At 46.2% G+C, this 26,649-nt stretch overlaps 1 protein-coding gene across 4 annotated transcripts in view; it reads left to right on the forward strand.

The window, feature by feature from the left end:
* Nucleotides 1-26,649, forward strand: part of P3H2 (prolyl 3-hydroxylase 2) — a 68,968-nt gene that overhangs the window by 18,972 nt on the left and 23,347 nt on the right. The window contains exon 1 of one of the 4 annotated variants that reach the window (XM_051626578.1): nt 25,813-25,925. The exons of the other annotated variants lie outside the window; for them this stretch is intronic. Coding sequence (XP_051482538.1) covers nt 25,890-25,925 — 36 coding nt within the window. The 5' untranslated portion in view covers nt 25,813-25,889. Of the gene's footprint in view, nt 1-25,812; nt 25,926-26,649 lie in introns of those variants that run through there. 4 annotated transcript variants of the gene reach the window in all.

The raw sequence follows: 26,649 nt of genomic DNA on the forward strand, positions 1-26,649 counted from the left end.
TCTTCCTCTTTCCTGAGTCTGTAGTCCTGGGTTCAGCAGGATGCCAATGAGCAGCACAAAATCAGAGGTCACATGCTGCCTGGCCAACACAGGGCACCTTTCCCTTCTGGTTTCAGGAGGAGGCAGAGTTGGAAAAGAAGCAATTTCCCACCTGGAATTTCCTGTTTGGGTGCTGGGAAGGTTGTTAGGCATTCCAATCTTAATTAGTAATTCTCTGTTTCAATTAAGATCCCTTCCAGATAAACTTGAGCCCCATACCAGATGTGTCATAAACTCTTCCCTGCAATTCTGCTCCTTTGAAGCTCCTCACAATAACAGACTATGAACGTGCAGGGCAGAAACCACATTTGGATTTTCTAGTGAGAAAACCTATTTGTCCCAGGCTTTTTGTTATTGCTGTTGTTACTCTTAGTAACATTGTGTGCACTAGAAACCAGATGATTAATGGTATGGTGGGAGGGGGAGGCTTGTTTTTGTTTTTTGTTTTCAGGCAGCTGACACAAGAGCAGCTGTATCCAGTTAGAATAAAGGTCCCTAAGAATGGCCAGCACTGGGCAGTCAAGGAAGGACAGAAGAACAGTGAAAATGTTGTGATACTTGCCTCAAATGCTTGCCCAGCCCCCAGAAGTGGGAGCTGTGGGGCATCCTAGCTCTGAGATTGGTGTCTGTGCCTGTGAGAGCCCCCACTGGAGTTCCCCTCTATGAATTTATCTCATTGTTCTTTGAACTTTCATAAAGGTTTTTTTTTCATCCACCCCTGTTCCAAAGTGTAATGATGCTCTGTGTGAGGACTTGTCACCTTGCCTTTGGCCTGCAATAGTCACCTTCTTCCTCTTGCTGCCCTTCACTGTAATTAACTATTTATTCATTAATTATTAATTAATGTATTAATGTATTTATTTATTGGTTACTTAGTCAAGTCCTTCTGAAGTCTAGAAGCTGGGGAGGTTGATGGGTTGGAGGGTGTCACAGGGCAGTGTGGGAAACTCAAAATGCCAGGAGAAGGCTCTGAGGTCCACCCGACAGACCTGCAATAGGGTCTGCTGGGAGCTGGAACTGGGCGAGTCCAGAGCACAAATAGGATGCTTATTTCCATTATTAAGGGCAGTTAGCAATTGCTGCAGTGATCCATTAAGAACTAGGGAAAATTGTATGTCCTGGGAAATTTGGTGAACTAAAAGCACCCAGTAATTTCAGAAATTTGAATGAATTCTGCAAAGTCATAAATTTGTGCGGATGTTGGCACAATGGGAGGTACTTTGAAAATTTATGCATTCCAACCACCTGCTATGAGATAGGCACATGCCAGATACTTATCAGATGTGCTTTTAAAGTTCTCTTGAGAGGGAGAATCCTGAATTCCCAAAGGAAAAATCCCTGAGATTACTAGTCCTTGAAGTTGGAATTTTTTTGTGTGATACCTAGATTTTTTAATGCTACAAACAAAGCCAGTTGGTTAGACTGTGGTTCCTCATCAGCCTTCTTTTTGTCTCAGCCTTTTATACGTTTGAAAGCTGTTTTCAGCTCCATTAATTTTTTTCATTTCTAAAAAACCCACTACTTCCAGCTGTCCTTCATGGACAGCTCCAGACCCTCTAGAGACATTTTATCCATCTCTTTCCCCATCCTTCCAGCCCAATTGTGCTGGACTTGGTTTAGCTGGTGTTCACTTTTTCCAAAAGACTGCATTTCTTGCTGCTCGTGTCCTGCAGTGGGACTGCTAAGACTGATATTACTGTGAGACACACTGATTGCAAGAGCAGCCCACATTCTTCAAGCTATCCTAGCAGTTATGTTTTTGCAGAATGAGATGATGTGCCATGCAGGTGTATCTTCTTTGTTTGTAAATCCATCACTGGGCTAAAACTATTCAAGGCTGAAGAGGTATTTTTTTTTTTCCCTGGAAGAGAGTGCTTGAGGAAAGGGCTCTTCCTGCGAGGGACCTGTCACATATACAGACCAAGGGGTGAGGACACCTACTCAAGAACGCTGACAGCATGTGCAGATGCGCAGATGTTTTGGAGGCCACAGGACAGACAAAGGCAGCATTTCCTGTTTGAGATGGTTAATTTGCTTAGGAAGCTGGATTCAGGGCCAGAAGAGCAAGAGCAGAAGAGTCTCGTGGGTGGTTTCTTGTGGTATTTTTCCAAAGGAGATTCTGATTTAATACTTCCTGTTGTTCAGTGTCACAGTGGGATTCTCTGGTTCCCAGGGCAAGGGGGTTCATGGTGTGGAGCTCTTGCTTAACTGTGTGCAGTGCAATAGCTTAGTGTGCTCTGCTGTGCCAGCAGATATGGGAGATGTGAGCTGCTGCCTGTCAATCAGATTGGAAAATATGGCTCAGCTCATGAGAAGGAGTCCAGAGAGCAGGGGCAGAGCTGCAGGGTATTGCTCTGAAAGAAGCTGCTACTCAAGGAGCATCTTGCAGGGAGCTGGTTAATGGGGTCTGAGCTGGCTGTGCAGCAACATGAAGCTGCAACTGGTGTTGAAGACAATTAGTTCCTTAGTGTTTTACTGAGTGTCCTGTGGTCACCCTCACAAGTAAATTCCCCTACACTGGGTAATGACTTATCAGATCCAGACAGAGGAAGTCTCTCATCATTCTCACCCTCTGAGGTAACTCAGATTCTTTGTAAACTGACTTGTATTACAGACTGGAAGCACAGGATACAAGAACAGTGGTTAAGAATTTCCTCCAAGTAGTACCGAATGGATGGAAACTTAATATAGGTCAGATTGCTATGCCAAATTCCAACTAAACAAATAGGGTAGCTGACTTTCAGCTTTCCTAAATACCTTCTCAGATGTAAGCAGCTCAACCCATGTGTCTCTGTTGCAGTCATGTCTGTGGAAAAAGCCACACAGAATGTGCTCCTTTGGGCTGAAGCTCTTTGATGAGCTCTCTAGAAAACCGGAGACATGTTTTACACCTTTCCCTCCTTACTCTGTTATCTCTGACTACAAAGAGAGATAATAACCTGTCTTCCTCTCATCCTGGCTTCATACTTACCATAAACTGCAGGCACATTATAGCAGACCAGTCTGCAAGTGGGCTGTCATTCTACAGCAGAGTATAATCCTTTTTTCCTTTTCCTTTTTCAATTTTCCGGTCCTTTCCTGTAGTGGAGTTGAAGTTCATTTGTTCATGAACACATTTTGTCAGCTTTCCAAGCAGCAAGTACTGCTGGCAGGGTGATGCTGAGACTGTGTGGGCCAAAAATTATAAATACCTTGAAATTAAGGTTGCGTGCTCCCAATTTCAGTTTTATAGGGAAAAAGTATTGCTTCATGTTACAGAAGGGAAGTAGAAAACATGGAGAAAATCCAGTGTTACAAGCAAGGTTTGATCCAAGAAAGGGATCCAAACAAGTGCTGTCAGCTTGTGGCTTCTACAGACCGAGGCAATTCAGTAAGAGGACGTGAGCTCTGCAACGTGCTTCTGTGTCCAGGGACTTGGCTCTGCTGCTGCTGGAATATGGGCAGAAAGGGCCAGTGATAACATGAAGATGTTATTTTCAAAACGAGTAAGTCTCCTCTGGAAGAGGGATTGGATGACAGGGGCTGTTCACACTGATTAGGTAAAGATTTGGGGATGAGATGGACAGGGATGGGTGTCCTTCATAGATGACATCTGAGAGTAGTGACCAGTGATGGAGAAGAGGGTGCATGCAGGAAGTCCAGTCTGGAAAGTATTTCTCCTGTAAATTCCAGCTTGCAATAAATCCTAGGTGGGAAGAGGGCACTTGTGGGTATGACAATGAGCCTGAGGAGGTGTGGGACACTCTGGAGACCTGCTGCTGTTTCTACTACCTGGATTTATCCCTCGGATGTAAACCACTGAAGATATCACCAAGTGCACGTCTGTGCTCCCCAGTGTCTCAGTGCCTTACTTGTAAAATGATGCTTGTAGCTATAGTTAAATTCATTCTATTTGGAAAATCTCATGATACATATGTATTAAAAAAGGGCAGATACAAACCTGCATAAGGTTCTGGGTGATAACTGTTGCAAAGAAACTTTAGTAGGAGATGAGCAGTGACTTAGGGGAGAGATGATAGTAGGGATTATGGAAGAGTAAAGCTGGTGTGTTCCTTCATTGTTAATTGAAAAAAGATCCTGGGATTAAAAAAAAAAAAAAGGCAACAAACCCAAAGTACATATCTAGGAGGAGCTGGCCACCAACGTTTAAATACTGCCTTGGTTTTGTCCTGTTGTGTGAGACAGCAAGCTCAGTCAGCAATATGTTTTAATTAATGTGTCAGTTCCCTCCTCTGGAACACAGAGATCAAAGGTTTTTAGAAAATGCTTCCTTCTCACACAGAGGGCTATTCCTAGAATTATTTTTGGAACTCGGGTTACCCAAAGTTTTCCAGGAAGAAAATTGCAAGTCTCAGTGCTTCACAGGCCATCTGCTTAATTTCTTCTTAGGTTTTTTAAATTTATTTTTAAAGTTATTTATTTTTAGTACATAAGACATTTTGGAGCCTGTGTGTAATCTGACAGTCGTGTTGACTGATTCTGGCATGTTGCAGAACAAACACCTTGTAGCCTGGACCAGATGTGGAGAGGCTAATGAGGTGTGTGTAACCAGAGTGTGAAAACCTGAAGCTGCAGCAAAGATTTGGAATTTGATACCTCTTGAGGTAATGGAAATTAGTGCTTTAGGCAGAAGAGAGAGTACAGACTTGGAGTAAAGTGCTATTAAAGGCAATGAAGCAGTACATGAATTATAAACGAGGGATGTTTTTTTGAGAGTTGAAGACTGGCTAGAAAGGGAGGTCTCTGGAGAAGCTTTCCTGGTGCTTCTTTATATTTGATCATTTTGACTGCTGAGAAAACACAGCTTGGAAACATGTAATTTAAATCCATATTCTGCTTGCACCTGGAGTGTGATTTCATACCTTGCACCAAGATCCTGAGTCTCTGCGCTGAGTCTGGAGCAATTAAGTGGGTGCTGGTTATGGGACATGAGAGCTGTCACACAGCCACTTCTCCCTTTGGTCACATAGAGATAGAAATGGAGATGGTTAAAAAAATGACATCTTGTGGAAATTACTAAGGGATGCTGGATTTTCTTCTGCTTTGGCAGAACCAAGAAAACTCAGCTTTCCACCTGTATGCAGACTGCTCTTACTCTTTTTGATGTGCTTTGTCCTACAGCCCCATAACTCCTGTGTAGAACTGTTGGTGATCATATGTTCCTCTTCACTTGATCTTTTGACATCTCCCTTGGAGTGTGACAGCATGTTGGGCTACACAAGTGGTATGGGCAAAACTAGCTGGTCTCATACCTGGGGATGTGGCTCTGCCTTTGCCTCACTGGTACTGGATCCTTGAAATGCACGTGGTGGGGCATGTCTCACCCATTCCTGGATAGCTAAGGGTCTTCATGCCATCATCCCAGAGCTGAGGCAGGTCCTCCATGCTCCCAGTGCCCATTGCCTTCCCGAGAACCAAACCCAAGGAGCAGTACAGATGGGGTAGAGGGAGCACAGGACATGCAGTGCATGCTGTTGCCCATTTTGGTGCCTATCCAGTGCAAGTGACTTTTAATCTGGAACCTGCTATTTGGTGTTTTTAGTAATTTCAGGCTCTAAAGTCCTCCCCATTTTTCAGGGTGGGATTCCTGCCCAGGCAGCTGTGCTCTCAGTGTAACATGGTAGTTGTGGGCTGGACTCAGGGAGAAGCCTCTTGGGGCTGTCCTGGGGCTGCCAAAGACGTGCAAAAATGCATTTGATTTTGAATATAATTTTTTTATGGTGATATTCTCCCAAAATAACAAGGTATGTTTCAATACCCCTTGGAAATACACGGAAAACCCAGATCACTTGAGGTGTCTAGCTTACACCCAGGCACTGCATGTGTTGTCATTATTTAGACAGATAGGAGTAATCATTTGAAGTTATCCTTTCTAGTACAGGGATTTTGCTTTCCTTTGGGACAGGGCTCTTCATTCATCTTCCTTTGGGAGGCCATATGTTTGTTTTCCTCTTGCCTATTTGGCATGTTGAAGCAAAATGATGTGATTGACTTTCAGGGTTACAGATGAAGCCTAGTTTCCGATCTTTGTTAATCTGGGATAGCTGCAGGAAAATCTCAGAAGCAGTACAGATATTACAGATGAAAGCAGAAGCAGAATGGCTTGAAGAGGTTCAGCACTTTGGAAATTTGTAAATATTCAGCTGAGAGAGAAGTGCAGCATGTGCATGTGATAGATTTACTGGGTGTCCTTGGCAACCTTCACCGTTATTGAAGTAAAGAAAGATCAGCCATTAGTTGTTGTTTTTTTAAAAAAACACAAACAACGGGAAATCTCCTTGGATTGTACTTGCAGAGTCCCTGAACACATAGGTTAGATGTCCTTTCTCTTTCACCCCAGTGAGATGTCAGGCACGGAGCAGTGGTGCTGCCCGGTGCTGCGTGGCTGTTGCATGCAGCTGCTTCCCGGTGCATCACAGCCGGAGCCGCGGCGCCTCGGACACTGTCCTCCAGGCATTGCTTATTTAGCAGCTGCTGAGTGCTGTCTGTGGGAGAGTCGCTCAGCGTTTTTCTCAGGGATTTTGGAACATGCTTTCGGCACCACATGGATCCCATGAAGTCACTGGTTCCTCCTGGAGTGAGGAGGAAAGCTGGGTGCCATTCCCTGCCAGTACAATGGAGTCCTCCCATTCCCACTGCTCTGCTCGGTCCCACCTGAGGACGCTCTGAGGAGGGGGCAGCAATCTCTGAATTCGGCTCCAAAGGACTTGGGAAAGAAACCTCTGTCCTATGCATTCTGCTGTAATAAATGTCAGCCCAGAGCCTGTGGGACAGATGGGTAGATCTCCAAGCCCATGTTGACAGGGACCACTCCGTGTAACTGGCTTTTGGTGCCTGTGTTTGTACAACACTAAATATTCAGTAAGGCTGTTCCTGTTACATCTCCCAAGCTCTGGTTTAACCATTAGACAAACTCCTGCTCCTCACACCATCCCTGCTTGCTCACCCTGCCCCTGAGGAAGTGGAGGCTCCAGTGGAGCAAGGCCACAGCAATTCACTGAAAGGCAAGGGGTAATTAGTGACAAGGCTGTTTACATATCAAGCTCCCTCTTTCTGACCCGGTGATTTGGCACTCTGAACACAGCTGCTGGTTTAATGCTGAAGCCAGCCTTTTCCCAAGGAACAGCAAGCTTGGCTGTGAGAGAACCGCTTAAAAATGTGTTGCCTAATTGCTGTTGCTTAATTAAACATAAGAGCATGCCAGCTCTGCATTCTAGCTGTGCTGGGGAAGGGAGGCAAGCAAAGCTGGGAAGGGGAAAGCTCAAAGGCAGCCTGGAGCAAAGTGGTTTTGTGCAGGTCTTAATGGTCTGCCAAACACTGCTGAATTTTTTCAGTGGGCTGCAAAAGCTGTGACAAATTTTTCTTTCTCCTGACCCTTCTGTTTTTTTCTGTGCCAACTCCAAGAGCCAGCAGCTTGTTCTGGTATAAATTGGATGGGAAGGCGTTGGGCTTAGCAAGTCCTGGAGGTTTGTTTCTAGCTATTCCCTACTGGTTGCTGTGAGTACAAGGAAGGTGAGTGTCCTGGGGCAGCCAGCACCTGTGCCAGCAAGTCAGCCTGGAGCAGTGAGGCACCATGCAGAGTTTCCCACATGGGTCTGGGAACAAAACAGTTGTGTTGGCATATTGCTGTGCCCTCAACTGAGAAACACTCCAGGCAGAACTTCTCTTGTTTCAGCACAGCATCCTGGAAATTTGCTTATTTTGTCTCAACTGCATTTCCCTGATGTACAGTCCTACTGCTTCCAGGTCTGTGGTTAGTGTGTGTTACATAAAAGTCTGGTGTCTGCACCCATTGAGTGGACATGCCTGGTACTTCACTGTTCTAACTCTTTGGGACTATTTTAACAGGAATTTTTGTTTAGTTGGTTGTTTTTGTTGTTGTTGTTTTTTGTTTGTTTGTTTTTGATTTTTTGTTGTTGTTTTTTTCATTTTGTTTTGTTTCTTGGTTTTGAGTGGTTTTGGTAGCATTTTACTACCTTGCATTACTGTACTTTGAGATCTAAGGGTAGGAAAGGCTTGCATAGTCTTGGTGTCATCACTGCCAGCAGAGGGGTCCTCTCCTGCGAAGCTGGAGGGTTCTGGCAGTGCTGACCTGGCTATGCTCACCAGTGGGAAGCTCAAACAGGAAGGTATTGATGCCCAAACTCAGTAGCCAGCTCCTAGTCAGCTTGTTTATAGCATTAACCATCTGCTGCCATGAAAGGCCGTGCTCAAGCAGAATGTGCATGTGTGAGTCTTGGATGACAGTGACGTGAGGGTATGAATGAGTGGGTGTTCTCTTCTGCTGCCTGGAGATTAGTATGTTCAGCTCCTACCCTTCCAAGTTCAGAGAGCAGTTTAGAACCATGTGCACAAGTGCACAGAGCCACTCCAGAGGTTAAATGGCTGTTTAGACTTGGAAGGAAGGACTGGAACATAAGATCAAAGGTGGTTGGATGAGGTTGTGAGTCTCTGCCATCTGCTAAATGCATAGCAGGTAGCGGGGCTGGCTGTGCTGCAACTTTGAATTCCCAGTGGCTCTTACAGGGCAGAATTCCCATTGTCTGCATCGCTTTGCAGCCCAAGTACGCAGACTGTACCGTGCTGCAATGAGCCTTAATTACTTTTCCAGACCAGCTTTTAATCCACTTATTTTTCAGGAGGCCTCTTTGAACATAAATTAATGTAATTAAATGTGTGTTTCCCAGTTGGACAAAGACAAGGAAGAGGAAGGCAGCTGGCCTGGAAGGAGGTGCAAAGGCTTGAAACAAGCTGTTGTGAGGTGCTCAGATGCTCTTTTTGGAGTTCTTGAGTATTCAGTGAGGAAGATGCCAGGGAAAATGTGGCTTCTACCCATGCAGCTTGCCTTCATCAGAATCCTGTTCATTGTGGAAGTGTGTGGAACACAGCAGGGGAAGTGGTGGGAAAATGAATGTCTCTGGGATCTCAGTTATTGCTATTATGTGTACATGTGTGTATGTACATGTTGTGCTGTTGCTGTAGATCTGTTGTGGCTGTATCATCTGATGAGGTGCTGAGCAAAGAGATTCTAAGGTCAAGTAATATTGGTGTCACTCAGGGTTTCACAGGATTTGACCTGCATGAGGAAGCTAATGAGATACCTCAGTGCATGTGTGTTATCACTCCAGGACACTGATTGTTTATCAAACATGGTCATGGAACTCCTCTGGAACATCAGACAGTGATGTGAAAAAGACCAAGTCAGATGTCTAGATATCTTCTCATTTACTTCCTCACTACATTTTATTGTGACTCCAGTTAAACAACAACTGAGCCTTCAAATGAGAGGGTTATAGTAGAGCCATGTTCTGTGGTGCACGTGAGACGGGTCTGCACCTGTATATGAGCACCAGGAAGAACTGTGGTCCCACCCTGGTCTTTTCTAAGAACCCAGTAGTTAGCAAATTTGCAGGAAAAGGGAAAATCTGATGTGGCCAAAAATAAATCCACCTCACTGACCAACCAGGAGTAGATGTCTGGCCATCACATCATCACTGACACCGCTCTTAGGCTTGCAAGTTGGAAGGTGGGTTTGCTGCCAAATGTTTTAAGGATAATTTTTGAAACATGAAGGTATTTTCTGTATCCTACCTGTGGGTTCAGTACAAGCTGAATGTCCCTTACTTGCTGTTGCCTTCAGGATGCCTTCTCCCTAGATCTCGGTTCCTCCCTGTGGTGTTCTCAGACTCAGGTTGGCACCAGATAATTTTCAGACTGCTGCTGGGAGTAGGTCAGTAGCCAGCCTGCATGTGAGGAACATGGTGTGAGTTCAGGCTCAGCTGCTAGAAGGTAACCTGAAGGCTTAGTGATAGCTGTTGATATCTGTAGAGCTGTTGACAACTGCTGGCTGGTGGAAGCTGATGCCTGTCTCTTAAGCTCTGGAATTTTCTCTTTTCATACAGCCTTTCTCTTCTTATACATTCTTTCATACAGCCAATGCTTAAACATCCGCAGACATGCCTACTGAAACAGTAATGTAAGGAACCTTTCTCAGGTTGCAGAGGACTGGTTTTGTGTCAGCTGGTGACCAGCAGCTCTTTGGGTCTGTAACATCTCTCACCAGTGGAGCTGGCAGAAGGGGCAGGAGCAATGTTTCTGAGGTTTTGGTGTTGGGAGGGTGTAGCTGGCTGGCTCCATCCCTCCTAGTGGCAGCTCAGTGGGGACGGAAGCTGCACTAAAGTGGTTTGCTTACCCCGTGGTGTTGGCAGCAACATCAGTGCTGTGTGGGGAGACAGAGCACAAGTGCTCTGAGAGGGTGAAAGATGAGAAAGCTTCTGCTGAGGCCTCCCCAGGACTCTCAGCACCAAGCCTGGAGACACTGCCTCAAATCAATGAGGGTAAACGAGGGCAGGGGACAGGGGTGTGGGGAAGCCCATGAGCTGGGGCTAGGTGAGATCAGAGCTGTCCTGTTCCCTTGTGGGGGAGTAGCAGGGCAGAGAGGGAAGTCACCGTTTCCAGTCTTGACTTTTATGCTTTATTACTGCCGCTTTTAGCAGACTTGTTTGGCACGACGAGCTGTCAGGGGGCTGCAAACAATGGCTGCTCACATTTTCCAGCTGTCAGATACTTAGTGACATTAATTCCCTAGCCCAGAATTTTTTTAACTTTATTTTATTTTTTGTCTCTGGCTCAGCTGGCTGAAGTGCTGCCAGCAGCCAGCTTGACCTGAATCCTAGTCCCAGCTGCTGCTCTTCACCTTCCCAAGGGACCCCACTACCCTCCAGCAGCAAAGGGGCTGCTTGCTCCTAGGAAGAAAAGTGCTGAGCAGCTGCTGTGGGATGGGGGGCCCTGGTCTTTCTCTCCCCTTGGCGAGCTGTAAATGTACATTAACTAAATATATGTGTGGGAGGGAAGTGTCTCCTCCTTGAGAGCAAGGAAATAATTTGTTTTGTGTATAGAAAAGGCATCTGTTTTCTGCATTGGCTACTGAAAGCAGCAAAAGCCATCTGGACTTAGCACTCCAGAGAAGGGGATAGCTTAGAGGTTTGCCAGGTCCATCATCTTGCTCACCCACAGCCACCAGTGTCCCTACCTTTAACACTTTGTACCCCCTTCCTGTAAAGGCTGGCAGAGCTGTGTGGCTCACACACAGTCTGGTCCCACCATCCCAGCCTCTTCAGCTCAGGCTGTGGGTTCAGTCCCAGCTCTGAGCAGGCTGAAGTTTGAGGATGTTTCCAGCTGCTTACTTGAGCCTTGCTGATGCTGGTTGGGGTTGAAGGGCAATTGAGCTCAGGAGTGCCCTAAGCCCTGCTGCAGCCCAGTTTGTTCAGCAATTCTTGTGAATCAGTAGACAATTTCTCTTCAGCCTTTCCTAGGGGCAAGGATGATGGGGGAGGAGGTGGAGAGGAAATAAGTACCTTTGGACTCTATCCAGCTCTTTGAATTCTGACGCTGAGGTGCATTGAGCTACCTCTAAAATTATCCTTTCCACCTAGCTTTGACTCCAGACATACAATTTGCCCTTGTTGTGAGATACATGCATCATATATAAGTGTGTGTATGTATGTCTGTACAAACATTGTACACAGTTTGAATGCTGCTGCAATGTGCTTGCTGCTGTCTATGAGCTCGCTTGTGTGCTTAGATGATAAGAGCTCTAATGCTTTCAGGAATCTGTGACCTGGGAAACATCATCCTGAAGATTTACAGTGCCTTTATCCCCCACTGCAGGGTATCTGCTAGGTGTGTGCTCTCAAGTGCATGCTGGCTCCCTCCCTTCATGGGCTCTGGGTTTAGCACAGCGTTTGCAGGTTAAAAATAAATATTAATAACATTTAGGAACACTCCAGAGAATTCAAGTAAGTTGCTTGAATTAATTCTCTGGTATTCCTGCTTTTATTTATTTTTGCTGCCATAGCAACAGGGAGTCACAAAAGGTCAATTATTTAGTTTGTTAATCAGTGTACAGGCATGTTTCTAAACCCTCCCTGCCCCAGAGAGCCCAGGTTCTGTCCAGGCTGTGAGGCAGGGGGCATGTGATGGACGCAGTGTGTGAGAACCAAGGCATCAAAGTCTGGAAAAGTCTAAGCTGTCATTCTGTGTAGCAGCAAGATGTCCTCTGCAGGTTTTGATTTGTAGCTGAGAGTCTACGGGTCACACTCCTGAGCCACAATTCATTGCTGGGGTTAAATGCCTGCCAAAAGCATTTTTGTTCCCCTTTACACTGAAGAAAGTGCACTTTAATGGCTCTCAGAGGTGGAAAGTGAGGATGTCTTTTCTCCAGTGCATCTGAGTGGGCTGGGACCATCCGGCTTGGGTTTCCCAAGGGTTTGCTGTAACTTGGAGGAGACACTTTCCAATTTACCAGCAATGCAAAGGCACAAGCGTGGGAGGATTCCCATGGGGTGATGAGTAGGAGTTGATAGCTTGTACCTCACAGACCTCCCGATGTGCAAGAGAAAAACTCCAGTATGAAGGGCAATTGAAGGCTGCTGTTTCTGCAGACACCACATTATTCCAGTCCACTTCACCTGTGGCTTCTCCTTTTTACACCATTCCATTTTCTGCTTGACTGTCAGTGAAAGCAATATGCTATTTTGATATTATTAGTGGTAGAAACGCCTAATCAGACCTTTTCTTTCCTTGACAATATCTGCCCTGTCTGCCTGGGAGCTGATCCAGCCTGCCTGGCCATTCATGCAGTGAAATTGCCCAAGGACTGCAGCATGGCACCCTCCTCCCATTCTTGATGCTTGTCCCACTTACCAGGCACAGAGGGCTATGGGGAAAAAGTGAACGTGACTTTATCGTCTCCTTGCTCTGGACTGACACCTCCCTGGGTATTTAACTTGGCTGTCAAACCTTGGCTGTGGGCTGAAACTTGGCAAAGAAGGTATTTGGGCAAAGTGTGTGTGTGACAGGATACAATGCATTTTCCTGTTGGAAGCATCCTGGATCAGGGACATAAGCGTGGGAAGAGGGGTCAGGTTTGCCTTAGTTCTAAGTGCTCTGGATGTGTATCCTGTAATGACTGTAAACCCCAAAAGCAAGGGTCTGCTTACTCCATCAGCTCAGAGCTGGTCTAGGTCCATTTCCATGGCCAAAACCAACTTGACCCAAGTGACTCATCTTCATTTCACAGCAGTTTCAATGACAGATTTCTACCTTAAAAGCTGGCTGGGAGAATTATTAGGAGAGGTTCTGTGCTGGAACTCTGCCTGCTGATGCTTAGAGGTGCAGTTGTTGTGGTTTATTTTGCATGTTAAAATAGAGGTTATATTGGCAAATGCTGGAGTTGTAACATCTGGGTTTATATTGGGAATTGGGGTAGGTGAGAAGACACAACCCTTCCCTGACCAGGGCTGAGCTACTCTGCACACTGACCACACTGGTGCTGAGTTGCTGTGACCAAGTCCTGCTGGAAGAGCTCCCTAGGACTTGCCAGCACATGTCCCTGCAAGCATAGCTGTGCTGTGGTAGGCTGGCATCATGCTCAGTGCTGACTGCAGCCACAGGCACTTCTCTCAGCTCTGGGCACACTGAGCCTGTGGACGTGGCTTGTGGGTCCCAGCACAGTGGTCTCTTGGGTCAGTGTGATGATTGTAAGTCCAAGTCACTGGCATGCATTTTTTTTCCTAATCTTTATTAATAGGACATTATATGTTTCATCTGACTAAGCAGACTTTAACCTGAGGGACTAGAAAATGGAGTCTGCCTTAAACCAGCAAAAAGTAAGACATCTTACAAGTCTAATGCCAGTCCCAACCACCATCACCACAACTCTGGCTTTCTTCACAGCAGTGGGATTTATGAGCAGCGTATTTGTCCTAGTTTTAGATTTCTCCCATCAGTTATTTGTGGGCTGCACTTTCCACTGATCTGCTGTAACTCTGACCCCTTCTCGCTACTAAATACGTGGTTGAATCTTGTCAAGGTCATTCGTTAAGATACAGTAAGAGAAATACGGATTTCTCCTAGGGTTTCTCCCCATCTGCAGATCTGATATAACTGTCTAAGCAAGCTGTGGAGTTAACCCTTGGCCGCAGAAGGCAGAAGGTGTGTAATGACCTCCATGACCCAGCCTGTTTCTGCTGATGCTCAGAGGTGGCTGCATCCTTCTTGGGAGGGTTCCCAAGTTGATGAAGGGAGAGGTGTGAACTGAAGGGGAGTAGAGCCATTGGCTGAGCCCTGTCTGCTTCTGTGTGCCCATGTCTCTGCTGCTGCAGGACTGCCAGGCTGGCTAGTGTGGAGCTGGCTATGTGTAAGAAACAGCTGGATTTAGACTGCTATACTGAGAGAGCTTGGGGAGTGGCTTTTTAGGGACAGGCAGATCTAGAGCATCTCTTTTTTTTGGGCCACTTCACCTGTGGTTGTATTTTGAGCCCCCATTGACTGCAGTGGTTCCAAGTCCTGATGCTTTCCTCACCTCTATGTAGGCTCAGAAACATTCAGCATTATAAGTAGTGGTGGGGGGAAGTATTTGGGGTGTATTTTACTTCTTCCAGTGTTCTACAGCAGAGGGTCATGAGGGAAACCCCAGCGCCAGCATGGTTGGCAGCACCCTATAGAGAACGCTGACATGCCCATACAGTGCATCAGCTCACACGCTGTGTGCAAAACAGCAGTGTGGACACAGTCGACTGCTGCTCCACTAGAGCAGGTGGTGAAATGCTGGAAAAGATCTTTCACTTGGGTAGAAGAAAAGACCACTTGGCTTGTCTCTGTGCAAGTGCAGCCCCACACTGTACTCTGACACCTCTCACGCTTTGCACACCCTTTCCCCTTTTTCCGTGCTGGACCCAAGCAAGGAGAGCTCAGGAGGATTTTATTTCATTTTATTTCACCAGCTTTCTAACTTAAGTCTCCCTGTCACTTTCTCACTCCAAAACTACTTCTTTGGCAGGGTTGGGAGTGAGTCACAGCCATGGCCCAGGATCCTGCCTCCCGCTTTGGCCGGCAGCGCTGGGGCTGGTTCAGCAGGAACCTGCCAGGGGTGCTTGGCTGCTCCCACTTGCTGCTGGGGATGGGGGCATCAGCCTGGAACAAGGGGGAGGTTTGGCTGGGGAGAATCAATGCACAGGTTAATAGGCAAAAAAATCTTACTCTGATGTATGAGCCCAGATTGTTTTCTAACATGTTGCTTTCCAGGGAGAGAATTTCGTGTGCCTACTTGGTAATTCCAGCAAACTTTTCCTGAAGGCAGGATCACTCTGAAAGCGAAACCATCCAGGAGATGTTTAAAATCACGGGCTGGAAAATGAGACCAGATTGTAAACAAAGCTGAATGGGTCTTGCAGAATTTGTGCTGTCTAGGGGTGGCTTTTCCACAAGGCTCGCAGGGAGTGTGGGTTTTGCTCCTTCTGCTGAAATCTGAGTATGTGCCTTTGCTGAACCCACTGCTGGAAGCAGAAACACACTTCCAGTTGGCAGTGCTATGAAATTCAACATTTCTGGGAGATATGCCTCTTGGTTTCTGGCAAGGCAAGGGTCCTGTGGGCTGGTCCTCAAGGATCTGGCTCCTCTGCCACACTGGTGAAATAAAGCAGAGAAAGTAAATATGCAGACCCTGGGAAAAACAGCCAGGTGATTGTGTTGGTGAAAATGCCAGTGGCTGCTTCTGATAAGAAAGAGGGAGAGAAGCAGGAAGGGAGAATGTTGTGTTTCTGGTTTATGATGTTAAAAACAAACAAAAAGCCCCTCTTAATGATAAAGGAGATTCTCAGAAGTGTTGGAGACATGCAGAACTTTGTCCACAACCTTGAGGACTTCCAGCCTGGCTTCAAACATTTTGTGTGCCAGCCAGACAACAATGAAACCTTTGAACACGTTTTGGGTCACAGCACTGTTTTCTAGGAGGGGGAAAAGGAAGGGAGGCTCATGCTTTGGTCTTGTATCAGCAGCTGTCTGTGGTGAGCCCCCGATGTCTGCTGTGGATGGCAGGGCTGGCTGCAGCTCCTCTGTGCAGGCTGGTTCCTGAGGGACTATGGTGTCCCACAGCAGTAGGAGAGACATTTCTCTGCAAGGCTTGAAGCTCCTCAGCTGTAGTGCTGCAATTTTGAAGAGAGCTTTTAAAGTAATCTGGGAGTCCGTGAAGTTATCCTGCTGCGACGTGTCAGCTGTTGACACAGCAACATGACAGCATGTCATCACTTATTTCCTGCTTGAGGGATCGTAAAGCCTTCTTGCATGATTTGGGCCCATCTGCCTTTCAAAAGCTAAGCTTTATTGTATCTCTCTCAGTCTCATTGTCCTCTCTTTCTAGACTTGATCTTTGGTGCCTTCCCTTAACTTCATTCATAAGCTCTTCAGGGTCAGGTCATCATAAACCCCTTGGTTTTCTTGGGAATGGGAGAAGCATTTACTTACCTTCTTGTACGTGTTGGGAGCTGCACTGGCCAGCTGGCACAGAGGGCCCTGCTCTGGCTGTTTGGGCAAACATAATCAGATACAGAAGTCTAACAACTTTTCCATGGTAAGGCTGATGAAGAGGACTATTACTCTGCCCAGTTAAAGAGCGTATAAGTCTGACACTTCTTTCCCTGCATAGCCTGGGACCAGGAGTGCTTGTAAGTCAGTTGCCAAGAGCACAAGAGAAAAATCATAGAATCATAGAATGGTTTGGGTTGGAAGAGACCTCAAAGATCATCTAGTTCTAACCCCCCCTGCATGGGCAGGGACACCTTCCACTAGACCAAGTTACTCAAAGCCCCATCCAACCTGGCCCTGAACACTTCCCAGGAGGGGGCATCCATAACCTCCCTGGGCAAAAATGTGTGATGTGGCACAGGAGTGAGGTAGGGCACTTGCCTTGCAGCCCTGGTTTGAGGCATCCAGCCATGGTGGGCAGCCCTCAGCTCATGCCTGAAGAAGAATTTTAATCTTGAGCTGCAGTGAGAAGGTTCAAACTCTCCTTCCACCCTGTCCTGCCTCACATGCCTGGGCAAACCTAGTTGTGCAGCTCGTTAGAAGCTCAGCTGGAGCTCTGGCCCTGCCTGGTGTTTCATTCAAAGCATCTTTTTTTCTTCCAGAGGAGTCAAAAGCTGCTACTGCTGTTGTTGGTCTGGTGTAACATCCAGTCTGGACTTGCTGGAAAATTGGAGGTCAGTGTTGTCCCTCCTGAGCTATCACAAGACAGTGCTTTTGCTGCTACCAGTGCCCTATAAATCAGAGCCTTTTCAGCTTGTCAAAGCAAGGACAGGTCTGTGTGCAACCAGGACTCAGACATATGGATGGTGTCATGGTAAACCCTTTGGAGAGCTGCTGAAGCAGGAGTTTGGCTCAGGACTCGTGTCAAGTAGGATGAGGGAGGGAAACATCTCCAACTTGTTTGTGGTCTGGCAGCCAGAGAACTTTCTGCTGCTGTCACTGGAAACCCTTTTTTTTTTTCTTTTTCTTTTATTTTCTTTTTTTTTTTCTTTTTCCTTTTTAGTATTTGCATCATTCCTGGGATGTTTCTGCTGCGTGCGCTGGTGCCGCAGCCTGGCAATGGGAGCTGAACTTCCTCTGCCAGCCCTTGAGGGTTCAAAGATACAGCCCATGGCCCCAAAACAGGCTGAGCTCTTCTGTGCCACACTTTGTTGGGCTTTGCAGTGCACCTGAAACACCTGTGCCCTGTTTCTTGCTCCGTGGGCTTGCAGAGCATATTGAGCTTGGTGAGCTGTGCGTCCCCATGTGGGGATGCTCCAGGAAAGCACTCCTGAAAAGCAGGAAATACTGTCATCATAGGAAGCAGCTGTAAATAATAACCCAGAGGGTTGAATGAAATACTGGTGCTAGCTATGTAAGTCTGCCCTTGCCCCCATTTGCCAATCAAGTCACCATTTATGTCATGCGGATTTTATTCTGTGGCCCAGATTTATTTTGGATGGAAAGCTGAATGTTTCCAGCAAAGTTACACCTGCGTTGATTTCTGTTTTGAATTAGCCTCAGCAATGACCACAACACATTTGTCAAAAGCTCTCAATATTTATACTTTTTAAAGCTTTTTTTTTTTTTAATTTTAGAAGTACAATCTGCTTTTTTAACAGTAGTCTGGGCTGGGAGCGGATGCATATTTTTCCAACAGCTCCTTGAAATGAACAGCTGTTGTGAACTCAGTCAAACAGAAGGACTTTGTGGAAAGTAATTCCAAAGTTATTCTTTTTAAAAACCCAAACCAAAATTAGATGCAGTATTATGGTTAGGTGCATGTGCCAGGAGACTTGAGTGAATAAATAAGACAATAGACTTGTGACTTGATCTCCTCCCTCATATTTAATCCATCAAGAGCTGGATGTAAATTTATGTCTGGGACAGAAATTTTGGGAAGTGGTGCAGCTCCCGCACTCCGCAGCATGGGATGCTCTGGGATGTAGTTAGTGGTGTGTGGTGGTGTCTGGGGCCTGGAAAACACACCCTTTGCTGCATGGCCTGTGGTGTAGCATTGCCTGCTGTGACAGGAGCACAGGTTCAGGTTTTCTGGGAAGCAACACATGCTGGTTAGGCTCTAGGTTTTATGGATTACTCAGGCTGAACCAGTGTGTTTTGGATCTTAGAGATGAGATATGGAGTTATAGATGATTTCCTAAGTGATGTCTTTTTAAAGTTAATAGTGGAATAACCTCTGAGCTGTTTCTAAGGGGCTGCTATCCCAGAGAAGCTGTCTTTAGACTGAGGTGCAAAATGCAGGTCCTTTTCACTGGTTGTGGCATTTTGCAGGACTCATGGTTTCTTCTCAGGTGTTTGGGATGAGTCCTACATGATGTCTTTACATCCTGGCTACTTCACTGCCTTCTGTGCCTTCTGTTTCAGTCTCTGACCCTCTTGGTTGTGCCCTGGATTGTCTTTAAGCAAGTTAAAGGACCTTTGTGAACCAGGTGATGATTAGAATCCTTAGCAATAAGGTTTATTAATATAGTTAGTAATATTTTCTTTTAAAAATCCCTGCATTAAGATGTCTGTTTTTTTAAGCATTGACTTCTCTGTGCCAGGGAAAACCCAGATTGGTACCAGACAGTGAGGGAGCGACAGGTTCAGTTCTACTGCTCCAGGCCAAGGAAAAGTTAACAGCATGAAGTCTGCTAGATGGCACAGTTCCTTTGCCTTCATCAACATCATGTGCTGTCATTGGAGCTGCTTGCAGGTTTTCTTTTCTAAAAAAAACCAACAAAACAACAAAAAACTTTTTTGAGGGTTCCTGGGTTTGCAAAGTGGGTTTTCAACAAAATGGAAACATTTGCAGAAAGCAAGGGTGAATCAACATCTGGCAGCTTTCTCAGCCACCAGATTTTTTTCTTCTTGTGGATAAATGCAAAAAATAATTTAAGTGAAGTCTCTGTGCACATAAAAACCTCACTGTCCAAGCGTGATTGATTAGGGATGCCTGCTATTTTCCTAATTCCTTTACTTAATCTTGGCATCATTCACCGTTTCCCTCTTAGCAATTTCCACTGGAGATGAAAGGTTTCTTTGCAAAGAGGCAGGAGACACCCACCCACGTCGCAGGCTCCTCAGACAGTCAAGCTGCTGTTCCCCACGGATCATGGAGGGAGTAGGAAGCCACCCCTCCCTGGCCACAGCTCAGGGCAGCAAAGCCATAGTGAGCCTGACCCTGTTTGACTTCTCCTTTCTAGATCTCAGTCTCTATAAACAGCCTTTTATGGCATTTCCCTTTCAAAGGGGAACCAGGGTGTGGATGGGATCAGTGACAAAGAGCCACTTATAAGGATTGAGTGAGCTCTTACAGGAGACCCGGTGCATGATTTTAAGATCAACAGAAAAACCTTGCAATGTCTTAAGCCCTGAAACATCATCTGAGGTATTTAAATGGTGTCATTCAGCAGCCAGAGCCAGGAGGTTCATGCTCCTGTTTAATAGGGAAACTGAGTCATGGAGATGCTTAGTGACTGGTAGAAGAATTCCCAGTAAGTCAGACCCAGAGACAGGAATTAAAAGCAGAAAACCAGACTCCTCTCGGAAGTGTTTGGAAAACACTGGTTCTGGCAGGAGCATTACTTCAGCCATGTCCTCAGCAAGGGCAAGACAGCTTCTCATTTTTTTGCTTACCGGGAAACAGTTTTGCCCCAGACAGCAGGTATCATCTCTCAGCCCTTCAGGCAGACATCAGTGATGGGGCTGCAGCTGGGATGCGGAATATTGGTTCTGTGACGGGCTGTGCTCGGGGAGATCCCTGCCGGAATCCCTGTGAGGGACACCCCTCTCCGTGCACACTGACCTGCAATATTAGTTTCTGGCTCCCTACAGGCCCTAGGCTGCCATTTATCCCACTGCTGCTGGCAAGACTTCTTCTCTGGAGAGCTGACATCCTTCACTGGAGCTGCACCAAGCAGCTGCTTTCCCTGTCTGAGGCAGGCAGAGAAAAGCAACCAGTAATGGAATAGACACCTGTGTTGTTCCTACAAGTGATACATGCATCCTTTAGGATGTTGCTTCCTGGTGTCGATGAGAGCTGAGAAACTAAGGGGCTTGGATTAGAGTCCAGTGAATATCATCCACTATTGTGCATGCTTTTCAGCCCCTGAAGTGGAGTAGGCTGTGGAGGAATGTGTCTCTGGGGATTCCAGTGACTAGTGCATAATAGTGTCAGCAGTTGGAGCTGAGCACTATATGTTTATCAGTTTGTCCAGGTTGTGGCTGCCATCCAGCCTGGCTCTATCCATATCTGCTCCCAGTACAGGGCTCTGTGCAGACCAAGCACTTATCTGTTCAGACATGGATATCAGTGTATTTTGTCTCTATGTTTTTTTCCAGTAGTGAACACAAGTCTCCTCTCTCAGGTCTTGTTCTGCAAGCAGCCATGCACTGTGTTTGAGCAGCAGCCCATGTGGGACATGGTGTCAGGGCTCAGCAGCCGCCCTGCCCAAGGACTGAGCTATATCCCCAGGCAAAGCACTGTGCTCCCAAAACTGTCTGTTGGCCTGAAATTGAGAGACCTGTATGGCTTTAGAGCCACAGAAGTTGCTACAAGCACAGCAGAGCTGCAGGGTCAGGACTTAATATATATTGGGGTAAGAAGTACTCTGCCAAAGCACCTTGAACCTGAAGCACTTCCCTGGTGTGCTAGATCTACAGGGAAACTCCATGCAGGCATACCAAGGAAATATAAGCACATGCTTGAAATCTCAGAGCAATGTGTCTTAGGTACTGTGGGTTATAAATAAACTGCATCACTGGCAACATGTTTGTGAGAGAGGCCAGAGAGGATGGTGGTGCAAAACAACTCAACTCCGTTTCATTCGGGCTGTTTGGTGCTTCCAACTTGGTACTTGTTCACCAGCGCTGGAGCGATCAAAGGAAAGGGCAAGCTCTTGTATTCTGACCTCCCTTCTGGATTATATGAGGCCCCAGAAGTCCTGTCTGCGGACTGCTCTTGCCTGGGGTAATAGGTCTGTGTCCTAGTTCCAGCTTTTGGCTGGGAGGAAGAAGGGTGAAGGTATATACCTGTAGGAGAGCAACCCAGAGTCAGAAATGTGGGACGTGCTGCTGATCAGCCCTCTGCAGAGGACACGTCTCTTGGTTGCTCCCATGGAGAGACACCTCCTCATGTCCTCCTGGGTCACCCTTTTGGCCCCATGTACAATGGTCACACTGGGAGCTGACTCCCCTGTCCTTCTACTTCCCTTGTGAAGGGAAAACTGCATCACTGGGGAGGCCCACAGCTCTGCTCTGCATGTCTGTAGGCTTTTTCCCAAGCCAGGATAATAGGATTAGTGAGACTGCCTAGAAACCCTGGTCAGAGGAAGCACAGGTCTTCCTCATCTTGCTTCCTCCAGGCAGGTTTGCTGCAGGTGGGGATGCAGCACCTTCAGCTGCTGCTTGGCTGCCCGCCAGGATGGACAGCAGCTCTCAGGGTAAAAATGCTGCTCCTGCAGCAGCAGATCTTGTGATTTGGTGCTACTACCATTATACCTCCATTACTGTGCATTTGTAGGGGTTTTTATACACTAATTAACCTACAGTTTGATTGGATGGTGATATCCTGAACTCTATTACAAGCAAACGATTGTAACTTAACATCCCAGCCAGCCCCTTTGCACAAAGGAGGGGTCTGAAAGTGCTGCTCTGTCTGCAGCACATTTAGCAAAGGCTCTTTCATCCCACCACTGGATCAAATGTCATGATAAAGAAATGGAGTTGAGGGGGCTTGTTTCACTCCTTTGAGGAATGGTGTTAGGACCTGTTGACCTCAGGATCTGGTTCTGATTTTCTGTGAGACATCAGACTCCTTACCTGCAAGCTGAGGAAAATGATACCTCTTTGCAGGGGCCTCCCAGGACTCAGCTAAGATTAATAAGGGAGGGAGGGGAGATGAAAGAACTGTGACATTTTATTGGTATTATTAATGATAGAGAGTGAAGCCAGGGCATCTCTCTGAATAACCACTGCAGTTTACCTTTTGAGATTTGGCTGCCTTTTTTCCCCTCCCTTCTATTAATCAGAGCAAAGTTGGACTTTGTAGGTGGAGGGCTCAGTAATCAACATTTCTCAGTGTCTGAAGAAAAAGGTGCAGTGTTTCCTGGTGTAACTAGGTCCAGGCACTCAGGAAACGACGGCCATCTAGCTGATAAGTGTTTAGTAATGATTACCAAGCTATGGCTGGGGAAAGTGAGCAGTATTTTCATTTCAGAAGCAGCAAATCCAGCTGAGACTTGTGGTGTGTGTCACATATGGAGGCAACTGTCTAAGTAGTATGTGACCTTGGTAGCTGAACCATGAGCCAACCTGGTGTAACTCCACAGGAGACACTGGAGCTGCACCAAGAGCCTGAGCAGCAGCAGACACTGTCCATAATGTGCCCCTGGGCTAAGGGTCAGAGGTGTCATTCTGGAGACTGGTGTTACTTTTCTCTCAAAGCCAGTAATTCCTATCTCAAATTGGTAACAGTGCTCATCAAAGCTTGGGGAGCTGACGGAGGGTAAGGGTCACATTTGCAAGGGTAGAATTCCATTCTCTCAAAATGAAATACCTTTCTTTGGTAGTGCTGGATAAGCTGAAGGTGGAAGTGCATGATGGTGGGTCCTTCAGCATGCCTTGATTCTGTGTGTCAACCTCAGCTGCAGCAGTCAGAAGCTTTTGAGAAAGAGGACCCCTCCTCCAGAATTTGCAGGGTCAGATTTTGCTGATAACGCATCTGGCAATTGCTGCGCTGTGAAATCAACACAGTCCGTCACATGTCAGTGTATTCATCTTGTCCATCAAGAGAGCATCCTTGAGACCTGGTGAGTGCTCTTAGTGTCCTGAACGAGAGGGTGGGTTGCAGGCCCCTTCCCTGCCCTGTTTCATCTGCCATCATTTCGGAAGATGCATTTTTGTGGGAAACCCCATCCTTGTTTGACTCAAATGGGTTTGAGTTTTATTGTAATGAGATTGGAGGAATCTGAAGAAGTTTGCAGTGCTGCTGCAATGGCTCTTGCCTTCCAGGCATGTAGGAGTGTGTGCAGGTGTATTTAGCAGCAGGCCCTCTGTCTTATGAAAACTCTAACACAGCCTAGCAGAAGGTCTTTCTCAGCCACACTTCTGCTCTGATAAAAATAATATACTGATGTCTTAAAATCTCCCAAATCTCTTATTTATTACAGCTTGTAAATTGTGTTCTAGAAGGGATTACACAGCTCCCTGGAGGATAGGTCCGTCAGTGGCTTTTAAGCACAGCGGTCCAGAGGCAAATCTTGATTCAGGAAGCCTGTAAGCTGCTGCTTTTGCTGACAGTACCCTGTGTGTCCACCCCAGCCATTGCTGGGGTAAAGTTTCTGGGACACATGAAACTTTGGCCTGAACTAGCTTGGTAGCCCATACAGGTCATGCCCTTTGCAAGACCTTCCCTTTACTTCCCAGACCAACTGATAATATAATGCCAAACTATGGATATATTTTTCACTTCCCTCTCTTTCTCTACAAGCATTGCTTCCTTGTAGAGAGTAAATACAGTGCCTTGATGCTGTCCCAGCACTAGTGAATCTATCTGATCAGCACATGGAATTTCCTTTTAAAGATGGCACTTTTCTCCAAAGTCACCTAAAGCATAAGCTCAGTTTGCTTCCCCTTGGCATCAGTCAGTCACCCTCATGGTGAACAGAGCCCACCCCTGATTTGTAGGCCTTCTTCAGTCTTTGCAAAATGCTTGTTGAATTGGAATGGCGAGCTGATGATTTATTTAATCAAGTCTGCACTGCCCTTGTGTCCATCACCAGCATGATGGTTTCCATCAGTTGTGAGCATTCAGCAGTTGCGAGTCACAATCCATTGTTTTGACTTGAGCCCTGGAAAAGGTATTCCAGAAACACTGAGTCTGGAAAAAAACATGGTAATTAAAACCATTTCCTTGAAGACTGTCAAAGATTTTGACGCATAGTTACGCTATGAGTCTGTTTTCTCCTGGGATTCAAGATTTGTTTGCTTCTCCCATTGCTGTTTCATCCTGGCTCAGGTCAGTGGGAGATAACCTCTGCTTTCTCAGATAGCACAGTCCTGTTTGCAGCCCACCCTCACTCAGCTTTCCAAACAAATGCTCTCATGTTAATAAAATAAACTGACCATTATCACTCTTAGGGTCAGTTGATACCTTCTGTAGGAGATGACCTTTCTGTTGCTCCAGGAAAAGGTAGGGAGGGGCAGTCTGCAGGCTTGGGACAAGGTTTAGATAAGCCATTTTAACAAAACTCTATTTACATCAGGAAAAGACTGCAAAAAGGAATATAATTTTATCACCAGGTCAGTATGGCTTCCTGGCTCCAGGATGGTCATGAGTTGTCCCTGTGTCCTCTCAGAAAGGCATTTTCTAGGGGCACTTGTAGCTGTTTTGATGATATTGTAACAGCAGACAAGCATATGCATTTTCACAGGAAACTTTGGCTCCCAAATGTTGTTCAACAGCTCATTTTGTCTGGCTCTTTTAAAAGGTGCTGAGCCTTTGCTAAACCCTGGAAAAGGAGGAAAGTTTCTTCTGTAAGAATTTTTCTGTTTGTTTTGGATTTTTCTGTTGTGTTTTTCTTAGGTGTTTTAGTAATTATTTCTGTAGAGATGTCAACGTGGGGGCAGCTTGGTTCACAGTCTGCCCCAGAGCCAATTATTATCAACCAACACAGCTCAACTAGTTGCAGTGCCCAGGGAGGCAGGATGCTAGAGAAAATTCCTGTCTTAACTGTAAAATTGCTGCTTTATGGGTCTCAGAGGGGGAAGATACATAAAAGCAAGAAAAACGCAGAAGCTGAAAAACAGAGAATATGTGACAGTTCTGCTAATTTTGGGTCCAGTCTCTGACTTGTGTTGCTGCGTTTTTGCAAACATACCAGAGAAATGCCATTGATCCTCTCCACACAAAAGTACTGGTGTCCAGAAGTTTACCAGAATAAGTTCCTTTGCCTTATTCTTGTAGGCACATGGATGGCATCAGCTTGTTGTGCACAGCTCCCAGGTTATTCACTGTCACTTTTGTGGTATTTGTTAATCACTTCAGTCACAAGAGCATAACTCTGATCCCCTTATTGGGAAAGGAGGTTGTGGGTCACTGTTGGTTATTTTTAATTAAATGCTTTACTGATGGGAAGGCTTTTGATAGAGATGTGCTGCAGTGTGCTTTGGCTTTTGTCCTTCATAAAATAAACACTGTGAAGTTGGTTTCCATGCCGATAACTCTGTGTTGTGGATTATACTTGTGCTGGGATCTCAGACACTGTAAGACTGCCTGCAAAAGCACTGTCCAGTGATCCACTCCCAAGCATTCCCCATTCCATTTCTTTGTCATCAGTTCTTTCATCACAGATGAGTTTGCTTTGTTTCTGGCCCAAGGCTTTCAGGTTCCTTTGTCTGGAAGACTTTGTGGAAATGCAGAATATTGTTGTGTTCCTGTGGCATCTCTTGGATGAGGACTGGAGAGAGTGCTCTGTCTGCTGCCTCCTGTGACTCACACTTACATGATGCACCCCCCAGCCCTTCTAACTGCCTGCCAGGTTTGTTTTGTTCTGTTTTTTCCCTGAAAGCATGAGATCAGTTTTAACCTTAAGCAGATGGACAAAGGGCTCCCTCACTACTTGCTGATGGGGTTAGCAAGATTCTCTTCCCCCAGGTATTTCTGAGACACTGCAAGGGACCATCTCTGTTATCAGTCAGTATATTAGATGAAAGCTCATTATTTGTCTAACAGGCTGTGGACCACAGGACTCTTGCTGGTGTTCCTTGAGAAGAGGATAGTCATGTACTGCTTGTTTCCAGATGCTTGATTTCATGAGCTGACTCATCTTTGATACTTTCCCAGGTGTGCAATAACTGGGGCTACCACAGGGATGCTACAACAACAGGGAGAAAGACATGCATGAGAAAACCTTTGCTCTGGAAACCCTGCCTGACTTTATACTCCCCACCTTTTAGGATCGAGTGCTGCTTGTTGCCGTTGGTCTGTAAGCACATTGCTTCTCCCATGCTGCTCATCTCCAAGGGCCACTGTCTCATCTCTAATTACTTGACCAAGGAAAACTCTAGTGTGTAGGAACCTCATGGGTAACCCCCTGCACACATTGCTGAGGGCTGAATACATCACACCTCTTCCAAGGAAAAATAAGAGAAGCTCTTACCTAGCCTTCAAATTCTGCTAGTATCCTTAAAAATGGAGAAGGAGCCCATTTCTAGCCAGACACAGCTTTTGGAGGAGCAGCTCAGAGCCCTTTCATGGCCCAG

The sequence above is a fragment of the Apus apus genome, chromosome 8 (assembly GCF_020740795.1).
Source record: "Apus apus isolate bApuApu2 chromosome 8, bApuApu2.pri.cur, whole genome shotgun sequence".
In the NCBI taxonomy this organism is placed as follows: domain Eukaryota; kingdom Metazoa; phylum Chordata; class Aves; order Apodiformes; family Apodidae; genus Apus; species Apus apus.